This window comes from Pygoscelis adeliae, unplaced genomic scaffold (genome assembly GCF_000699105.1).
Source record: "Pygoscelis adeliae isolate BGI_AS28 unplaced genomic scaffold, ASM69910v1 Scaffold122, whole genome shotgun sequence".
Taxonomy (NCBI): Eukaryota; Metazoa; Chordata; class Aves; order Sphenisciformes; family Spheniscidae; genus Pygoscelis; species Pygoscelis adeliae.
In genome coordinates this window covers 5,947,147-5,957,257 of record NW_008824358.1, presented here as the reverse complement: position 1 = coordinate 5,957,257, position 10,111 = coordinate 5,947,147, and the positions used below count along the sequence as shown (strand labels likewise).

The following is a 10,111-nucleotide window of genomic DNA, read 5'->3' as shown; positions in this document are numbered from 1 at the left end:
AGGTGTAGCTATCCTGAGAGACAAGGGTCCATATTCACTCTTTCAACCAACTTTTATGTCCAGCCCATAGGGTCACAGTCATTTATCCTTCTGTCTGTTAGGGCAGTGCTCCCCAAGATCCTCCTCCTCTCTTTGAGGTTCCAGTAGAATCAGAGACTGGAATCCGATGCTTTGAACATGGGCACATTAACATCTTGGTTTTGGTAAATTTATCTCAACTTTCATAAATAGCTTTCCCTGTGGGAGAATTCAGGAAGCTTAAGAACTGTTTTGCTGTAAGAGCTGCAGCTACGCAAACAGAATTCTCCATTGGCTTTGACTGCAAGGCTGATTTGACTATGAGGCTGATGTATTTACCTGCTCTGCCTTAGCAGATAGGAAGATAGGACTATCTTAGGAAAAACACTCTCTGCCTCTGGTGGAAGATTGTTATTTTAACTCAAAAGCTCTCTCTTGTGGTCGTGATAATTTCTGATGGGAGTGGATTTCCTGGCTGAGCTGACTAAGTACTGGAATAACATAATCAACTTTACAAGGCAGAGGGAAGGCAACTTGACGGGCTGTATGGCTCAGACAAAATATAGGCAAAAGATACGGCAAGTAGAAATAATAATCACTTTTGGAAATGCTGAGCTTTAGGGAGTAAGAAACCCATGAGTACTTCTGAACTTCAAAACAGAATTCAAATGAAAATGAAATGCTGCTTGCTTCAGCAGCTCAGATCCTGCCTGTAATTTTGGGAGCAGACTCTGGTGTGATCTGTGGTCAAACAGATGGAGAGCTTGGTTCCCAGCTTCACTCTGTAAAGCCGGGGGGTTATATGTACAGGGCAGAGAAGTTTTCCAGCTAGTGCAGTCAACTGTGCCAGCAGAGGATTGGTCCAGTGTGTCTGAGTCAAATCTGTGCATGCAGCAGACATGCATTCTGTGGATTAAATAGCCCAAGAGTGATTTTTATTCCTTGTAGGTTCTTTTTTCCATTTGCTTTTATTATTTGCGAGAGACGATGAGGACTCAATGCTCTCTCTTTTTTTCAGTGAGCGTATCAGCATGCGCCAGTCCAAAGTGGATAAGCTGTATGCAGGCCTGAAGGATCTAGCTGAAGAGAGACGGGGCAAGCTGGATGAGAGACACAGGCTGTTCCAGCTTAACCGCGAGGTGGATGACCTGGAGCAGTGGATTGCTGAAAGGGAGGTGGTGGCAGGATCCCACGAGCTGGGACAGGATTACGAACATGTAACAGTAAGTTCTTTGGATGTGGCTGCAGGTTGACCTTCCTTTTCTGGATGCTGCGCACAGTAGATGGTTAATATAAATGGGTGGCTGGCTTGCTTGGTTTGCTCAGATCAGTTTGTAATTACAGCGCTGCATGAGTCTGTTTCTCTGCATTTCAGATGCTACAGGAGCGATTCCGAGAATTTGCCCGAGACACTGGAAACATTGGACAGGAGCGTGTTGATACTGTTAACCACATGGCAGACGAACTCATCAACTCTGGACATTCAGATGCTGCGACAATTGCGGAGTGGAAGGACGGACTCAATGAGGCCTGGGCTGATCTCCTGGAGCTCATTGACACGAGAACACAAATTCTAGCAGCCTCTTATGAACTGCACAAATTTTACCATGATGCCAAGGAGATCTTAGGACGTATTCAAGACAAACATAAGAAACTGCCTGAAGAGCTTGGTAGAGACCAAAACACAGTGGAAACACTACAGAGAATGCACACAACGTTTGAGCATGATATCCAGGCACTCGGCACCCAGGTGTGTAGCAGGCGAACGGCGCTGTCTGTGGGTGTAGGAACCTGAGCTGCACAGTTCTGCTGCTGCTCTTGGCCCCTCCGTGGCTGGGAGACAGAGTGCTGCCAGCTGCTTTCCAAGTGTATTTCTGTGGGAATAACTTCACCTGCGTCATTTTCTTATCTGTCTTTCTGCTTCTCTGTCATTGCATTAGGTTAATTAGTTTATCTAAAATAGAAATCCATAAGTACGCATATTTCTGAATATGTAGGTAATTGTTGAACATTATTCTATTTCCTGTCCTTGGTCAAAGAAGAAATCATAAAGGCAGAGAACTTCTGTACTGATTTAAAGTAAAGCAGAAAGCTGTGATGTCTCCTGACAGTCTCAGCCTGCTATGTGCGTAGGAATAGAGAGCGGATGGACAGGCATGAGGGTAGCACACTTTAGCTCCTCAGATGACCTTTCTCTGATTGCCTCAAGCAGCAGCACCAGCAGTACACTGTGTGGCTGATATGGTTGGATAATAGCTTACTTCCGAAGGAAAAAAGGTTCATTGTCTCTTCAGTCAATTTCTGAAAGACATTGAACAGATACTAAATCTGTAAAGAATTTTTAATGTACCAGGTAATATGAAATACAGGTTTCAGATTCTTCTGTCCTTAACATTGTTCTTGGGTGTTATATTAATTGTGCTGGAAGCCACCTTAGATTTGCCTGCTCCTTATGCCATGTTCACCTTGGTGAACGCAAGACACCACTATCCTGTCCCATGGAAGAATCGATATTCCAAAGGATACTTGGAGGACAGGGGCAAATATGAAGGCATGTGAAAGCCTGGTTGGTTGTTTTTTGGTGGGGTTTGGTTTGTTGTTTTTTTTGGGGGGTGGGGGGGTGGGTTTTTTTGTTTTGTTTTTTTTAATGCCAAAAAGCCCCAACCAAACCCTCTTCTGCTAGGCACTTTTAATTTTTCTTTTCTGAGAGGCAAAGGAGGTCTGTAGACCTACATAGAGGCTTTCTGACTTGGCTATGAATCTGGGCATTCTGCCTTAATTACTGCTTTTTATGATGCTTCCTAACAGCAGTCTGAAGAGATTTAAAGTACATAGTCCAGGCTAAGATTTTTTAAAAGCAGCCAAACTTGATCTAATTCCGAATCTTTTGAAGCCAAGGTATGTTAAATAGAAGGCAGCAGCCATTCATACAGCACACAGGGGATTCTAAATGAAAAAACAATGTTCAGCTGCCAAAATGAGAATTTCGAAGAGAACAAGTTGCTTAAAGAACAGAGGAATTACAACTGACTGCATTTATCCCAGTAGGTCAGAAAAGATAGCTTTTATGGCCAAGCTGCCTGCCAATTCTTGATTATGTCACAATTTACATAGTTGTTTACGCTAAAATAAAGGGTATATAGCAACCATTTGATTTTCCAAGTGTTTTACTTTCGGAAGCTGTAGATTTTATACATAAAATGGGAGACATTCACAAAACACCAATGCCAGTCTCTCAAAAAGGTAATTATAATCAAGGCCTAAATGAAGGAATATGTAATCATAGCGCAGAGCTGTGGTGAAAGCGCTTAGGACAGTTTTCGGGTGAAACAGCTAGAGCACTGAGAGGGATCATTATGACAAATGGCCTGATCTCTGCCTGTAGCTAGAACACTGTTTAATTTGGTGTTCAAACTTCTTAAAAAAAAAAAAAAAAAAGAGAGAGAAAATAATTAGAAAAGAGACAATAGAACGTTGCTGGCTCAAAAATACGTGAAACAGTCAAGAAATAGCATTTGATGTCCCAAGACAGTGTTTGAAAGGAAAAGATACTTCTAATAGTAGAAAGATCTTTGAATTTTCAAATTTTCTTCTGTTTGAAGTCATGATCTACATTTTGAAAAAAACTCTGTTGTTAAAATACATTTTTTTATACTCTGTCAGAATTGCGGTTTTGATACAGGACATTCTGAGTGACATTGAAAATTTCATTACGAAAATGGTCCCCATTTGCCCTGACATTTAAGTCACTTTGTATTGGCACCCAGTTTTACAGGAGGTTTAGGCAGTGGCAAATCTTTGTTATTTTGGGGGCCCCTTGACCCAACAGTCTTCTCCAAGAAATATTCTCAGAGGGATATACTGACTTAATAACAGAACAAACCTTTTTAGTGTCGACAGGTCAAATATATTTGCAATGACTTTAGAAAGCCATTCAAATGATGAATTGGCAGCTAAAATTTCCCCGTATTTGTGACTCAAAAGTATCCAAACGCTGATGCATTTCTCTCTTATAAAAACATACCAGGTGAGACAGCTGCAGGAGGATGCTGCACGCCTTCAGGCTGCCTATGCTGGAGACAAAGCTGATGACATCCAGAAGAGGGAAAACGAGGTCCTAGAAGCATGGAAGGCGCTGTTGGATGCCTGCGAGGGCCGCAGGGTTAGACTGGTGGATACAGGAGACAAATTCCGTTTCTTCAGCATGGTTCGTGATCTCATGCTTTGGATGGAAGACGTTATCCGACAGATAGAAGCCCAAGAAAAGCCAAGGTAATGTGAAGTATCTCTTCTCAGTCAGAAGATAAGGCTGCAGGTCAGTTAAGGAAAAGACTCAGTATCACTGAGCCAGAAATTCAGAGAGAGGCTGTCAAAGTCTGATGGTAGTGTAGCAGCTTGCTTTTGTGTATTGCTGCCCAGCAGGGGCTGGGGGCTACTGAAGTAATTGCAATGTAAAATTGTGTTCAAAGGTAGTGTCCCACACGTTTGTTGATTTGATTTCTGATTCAGACCAGACTGGTGCCATTCCTAAGGAAAGGCTGCTAGCAATCTTGCTTCCTGGACTACAAAGACAATCTAGGAATTAATATTTTTATTGTACAGTTCTGGGTTAGTTGACTTGTTTGAAAATGTAACAGCTGTTAAATCTGGAAGACATGTTTCTGAACCATGGATCGATCATTTTAGGGATGTTTCGTCTGTTGAACTACTAATGAACAATCACCAGGGTATCAAAGCAGAAATCGATGCCCGAAATGACAGCTTTACTACCTGCATTGAGCTCGGCAAATCTCTTCTGGCAAGAAAACACTACGCATCAGAGGAGGTACTGTGCTTACTGAATGTGTAACAGCCGCAGTGCAGCTGGCCTGTAGATTTTGTTTCAGCTGGAGAAACTTGCATTGTGTAATCTACAGATTAATAAGCTGCGTATTTATAATGACGTGCATTACTTCAGGGACTGTTCCACTTATTTGCTATTGTGAAATTAGTGTGTAATTTAACTCTGTGAATTGATGTTGGCTAGCAGAGATGGCACCTAAATTTAAAGTATCATTTTCAGTCCAGGAAATGCAAAGAAGCTGTTGCATTCGGTTCTGCAGAGAGCACGCTCTGGGATGGCTGTGTTTGGAAAGGTGACTACTCTGAGCAAGAGCAGACACAACCGTGAGACAGCCTGAATTTTGTACAGGGGAACTGGAATGCTGTGAAGAGGCCTGCTAGGGGAAGGAGCAGGAAAAAGTTTGTCTCATAGGGAGTAAATCCAGGGAATATTAAGAGAAAAATGTGTCCAACTGCTTAAGGCCTTGATTTATTTTCTGATTTGTCTAGGCCAGAGGATAGAGGCTTAATCCGCGTTTCTTCCTGCCTCCCTTCAGTGGAGAGAGAATAGCCAAATGTAAGATACTGCCCACTTAGGGAGGTGGTATTTTCTGTGTCTGCATTACACACGAGTGCTGTGGAGTACGCTCGGAGAAACATTTGCTGAGGAACTGGGAGGTTTTGCTAGCCAGTATTCACCCTGAGAATAACACGGGGCTTACGCTGGCACGTCAGTGTTGTTAGGGCAGGTAGCTGCAGGCTTTTTGTAACAGTCGTGGGCAGCGCATTCTGCGTTATTTGCTAGAAAAAGGGCAGAAGATACGATACGTGGTTGCACTATTCAGATTTGTTTGTCCGTTATACTCTTTTTGTCAAATAATCTTGGTGCTGTAGTTTTAAGAGATACTGTATGCTTATGCAAATGTGATACTTTAGTACAAATGTCATATTTATTTATACTTCCAAGAGAAAAACAGCTGTTGTGTTCACGTTTAAGTCACTTTCTGACAGTCTAGCGCAATGTATCCTGTCTGTAAAGGCCAGTGCCTTTTGCTTTTACTGGCTTACGCGGTGTGGTGGGGTGAGCTTATGTAACAGTCCTGCCTTCTCCTCTTCCTTCAATCCAGATCAAGGAAAAGCTGCTGCAGCTGACAGAAAAGAGGAAAGAAATGATTGATAAATGGGAAGACAGATGGGAGTGGCTGAGACTGAGTAAGGAGGTCCTTGGATTTCTTCTGGGCCGGGCCATATCTAACTCCTTCTTCACTGTGTCTTTCTGAGCGTTGAAAAAACCTGCAGCTCCTTACTCTTTTATTGACAGTGCTTGAAAGTGTGTTTGTACTGTAATAACTGTAAGATTCATACCTGTTGATTGTAAAATAACTGAGAATTTGAAACCAAGAAACCTGCACCAAAGGTCTTACTCTATATGATCAAATTTGGAGCTGGGTGAAACAGATCTACCGTATTTTGCAGGTGTCACATTCCAACTGTGTTTCTACAAAGAATGCACTACTAAAAAATAGGGAGAAGTAAAGCCCTGCTACCTTATGCATGTAACATGCCTGCCTTATCTGAGAGGCTAGAATGTTGAGGAGCAGTTTACTGACAAACTGTTTAAACATTCCAGCATTTTGCAAGTTTTACACCAGCAGCAACAACCCAGTTCTGATACTCTTAACAAGATGATCCATATCTCATATACGGACTGAAGCCTTCACAGCAGACAGTTGTCCAGGATCTCAAACGTACAGTGCAGTGTAGTCATTTTGTGGGGTTCTGGGCTGCTGTGTATACTTTCTTCATTGTTCCTGAGCCTCAGCAGGCTTTAAGAAATACAGTAGCATGGGCGATTGTCCCTCAGTTTGGGTGTTTGCACTATATTACTCATCAAAATTGCTTGATCCCATTCACAAAAGCTGTGGGAGCTTCTTTTCAGCTGTGAAGACAGAAGGAAGGAAACCTGGAACTGTAGCACTATAGACAAGCATGAAGTACAGAAATACTGCTTGCTGAAGGGAACGACAGCCTGCAGTCTAGCTGTTCGGTAGACAGGGCAGTCTGAGGAAGAAAACCAGCATATAACAGACTTTCTACTCTGAAGTTAGTAGGTTACAGCAGATTAGAACAAAAAGGAAACTCTGAAATTGCAAAATGAAATAGTCTGTAGAAGAAGTGAAGGTGAGCCTTAACTTTTAGTTTTCCTCAAATCAAAACCAACGGGGCAAATTTCTGTCTTTTAAATGATTAATTTCAGTGAGCTTAATTGAGGAAAATACTTAGCCAAATACATTTACTTTTTTCCCAAGCTATTTTTAAGTAAATTCAGAAGATGCCTGATGACTTCACGATGCTCTTTTTGACATTAATGGCGTTGATATCTGTACATTCTTTGCTCAGTTTTGGAGGTACACCAGTTTTCAAGAGATGCAAGTGTGGCTGAGGCCTGGCTGCTGGGACAGGAGCCCTACCTATCCAGTCGTGAAATAGGTCAAAGTGTTGATGAAGTGGAAAAATTAATTAAGCGGCATGAAGCATTTGAAAAATCTGCAGCTACTTGGGATGAGAGATTTGCAGCACTGGAAAGACTGACCACGGTGAGTGCTATAGGCGAGAATAACCTCTCTTGGCCATTCCCCTTCGTTTTGGTGCTGTCTGATTGTTTGGAATAACTCCCAGCATCGCCAACCTAATCTCCATTTGTTGATCGGTTTGTTGATCAACCTAGGCCAATCACTCTAGGCCTTAAATTTCACGTTCCCAACAGTACTAAAACCTTCTCGGGTTCATTTGAGCGCAACAACCTGCAAGGAAAGCTTAAGTGATAAATGACCTTAGTAGTCAACAAGAGCTGCCTCAGGCCCGGGAGCGATGACCCAGAAGCAAATTCAAGAGCTGAGCAGTTTGCTCCAGCCCTCTGCCATACGGGTTGTACTGCTAAAAGGGAAGGGGGGTTGTGAGTGAAGAAGACCCAGATCCAAATCCTTGAAATTATTTTCAGTTGAAGATGACAGTGTGAGGAGACAGTAGTGGGGAGGGGGGTTCGACAAAAATGTTTGTTGTGTTTTGACTGCTCCAGTGCAAGGCTACATTGTCCCCTAGAAAGACATAATAGCCAAAAAAAAAAAAAAAAAACCACCACATTTTGAGCACAGCTGCAATGTCAGTAATTAATGCTTGGAGAGCATGTTATCATCTTCGGAGAATAATTTTACTTTAGACCCTAAAATTGAAGGGGCTTGATTTTTCACATGCACCGAGAGTTACAGCTGCGGACAAAATGAATTGGAGTTTCTCAGCATCTTCAGAAATCAGGCTGGTTTTATTTAGATGGTTAATTTCAGGGATTTGAATGTGGAACGCTTTATTTCTATGTATGGTAAGCAGGCAAGAGGATGTCACTTGTCAGTATTTTAATAGCTTGGGCTGCTTTCTTGTTTGTCTGGTTTTTGTTCTAATAAAATTAATTAGAAAAGAAACACGGACAGTGGCAAGCTGCTGCCCAGGCAGTCTACTTGATGTTAAAGGGTCTGACGCTGTATGCCTTTACCGACAAATTCAGTGCAACAAACTTTGCATGATTAATACTTTTAAAGACTGATGCCTTCAAATTTTACTCCAATAAACTTTAATTTCAGTAACGTTTCAGAAAAATACAGAGTTAGTTTCTAGAAGTGCCCCTGAAAAATGTGCAGCGCTTTTAAACGCACGAAAATGTTTCATTTCTCAGTTGGAACTGCTGGAAGTACGTCGACAACAAGAGGAAGAGGAGAGGAAGAGACAACCGCCCACTCCCGAGCCAAGCCCAAAGGCTGCAGAGGATGCAGACTCCCAGCAGCAATGGTACGCCCAGGGTGTGGGAAGCTGAACTGTGTACTTTACGCTGCTTCTTCAGACAGAGTTCTCAGGCTGAAGATGCATTGTAAAGGGAGGGTCTGGAGGTTGCATGGTTTTGTAATGTGACCGTTTTTAGAAGACTTGGTGGATGTAGTTTATGGGGACAGGACCTTTCCCAAACATGTGAATTCACTGCTAAGTTGAATGTTCCCATTTTTCATCATGACGCAGCATTACAGCTGCTGAGATGTACCTGGCCCGAAAGCGAAAGTGCTGTTTTTACACCCCCTGTGTTACGAATTAAAATTTTTGAACAATCTTGGCTTTCTTCTTTAATGAGCTTCAGTTACAGATGGATTTCAAGCCGTGTCCATGGAACACTAACATTTCTAAAATTACTTTGTGATAGGAGTAGACTTATTTGTAAGGTTTTATTTAGATGGGTGGAAATAGTCAGGAAAGCCTGTTTTGATCTCACTTAATGTTGGATTTATTCAGTTGGGCCCGAGGATTTTAAGAACTTGCTTGAATTTCTGAGGTGTGCAATATTTGGTAGGAAAATCTCATTTTGGTGAAAAAGATGGGTGACTTTCAGGAACTTAATACGGTTTCTTTTCTTTTTCCTTTCTCCCAACAGGGATGGGACAAAAGGAGAACAGGTTTCCCAAAATGGTTTGCCATCAGACCAGGAATCTCCACGGGTTAGTTACCGCTCCCAAACCTACCAAAACTACAAAAACTTTATTAGCAGACGGACAGCCAATGACCGATCGTGGTCTGGACTGTGACTTACAGAATCATTTGCAGCAAAAGACACCGTTTTTCAGTATGGTTTACTGGTATTGGTTTAATCTTTTGGCTTCAGATTTCCCTGCTGCTTTTCTCTTCCTTCCCATCAGTTGACTTTTATTTAATTAGCAGCCCCTTGGAGATATATTTGCTTCACTTTAATCCTTGTTTATTTGAATCTCCCCGCTGACACTCAGTTGCTTTAAGGTGACACATTTATTTCATGTTATTTACTGTGAGTTTTTCATGTCGCTAATAGTATTAAGATTTTCCAGCTAAATCGTCCTTTATATGAGTAATTGAGATTTAATGAGATTACATCATAATGAAGAAGAGAACTAGAATCTGACAGGTATGACGCATCGAGTTATACTAACAGGTTTCAGCACGGCAACATTATTAAATCAGCTGCATTAGCAAGTGAGTTATTTACAAGGCCAAAGATAATACATGCAAGTGAGCTCGGGAGTAAAGGCTGGGAGGGAGGGGAGAGGTGTAACTATTGGCAAATAAAAGCCTTAAGGTTAGTTGTATAACATTCCATGCAGAATGGACTCATTGACCGCAGATAAAAATAAACGTGAAATAAAACATTAAAAACTAGTATCTAGATTCATCTCGGTATTTAGTCCTCATGAAGAGTTGT

The 10,111-nt window shown here is 41.9% G+C and overlaps 1 protein-coding gene across 4 annotated transcripts in view; it reads left to right on the top strand.

Annotated features, from left to right (window-relative positions):
* The window catches only part of SPTBN1 (spectrin, beta, non-erythrocytic 1), a 137,586-nt gene that overhangs the window by 117,494 nt on the left and 9,981 nt on the right, over positions 1-10,111 (top strand). For all 4 annotated transcript variants that reach the window (XM_009319604.1, XM_009319606.1, XM_009319605.1 and 1 more), the window contains 8 exons: positions 1,037-1,241; positions 1,394-1,768; positions 4,046-4,290; positions 4,705-4,843; positions 5,967-6,051; positions 7,240-7,436; positions 8,570-8,682; positions 9,314-9,377. In XM_009319604.1, coding sequence (XP_009317879.1) covers positions 1,037-1,241; positions 1,394-1,768; positions 4,046-4,290; positions 4,705-4,843; positions 5,967-6,051; positions 7,240-7,436; positions 8,570-8,682; positions 9,314-9,377 — 1,423 coding nt within the window. The remainder of the gene's footprint in view (positions 1-1,036; positions 1,242-1,393; positions 1,769-4,045; positions 4,291-4,704; positions 4,844-5,966; positions 6,052-7,239; positions 7,437-8,569; positions 8,683-9,313; positions 9,378-10,111) is intronic.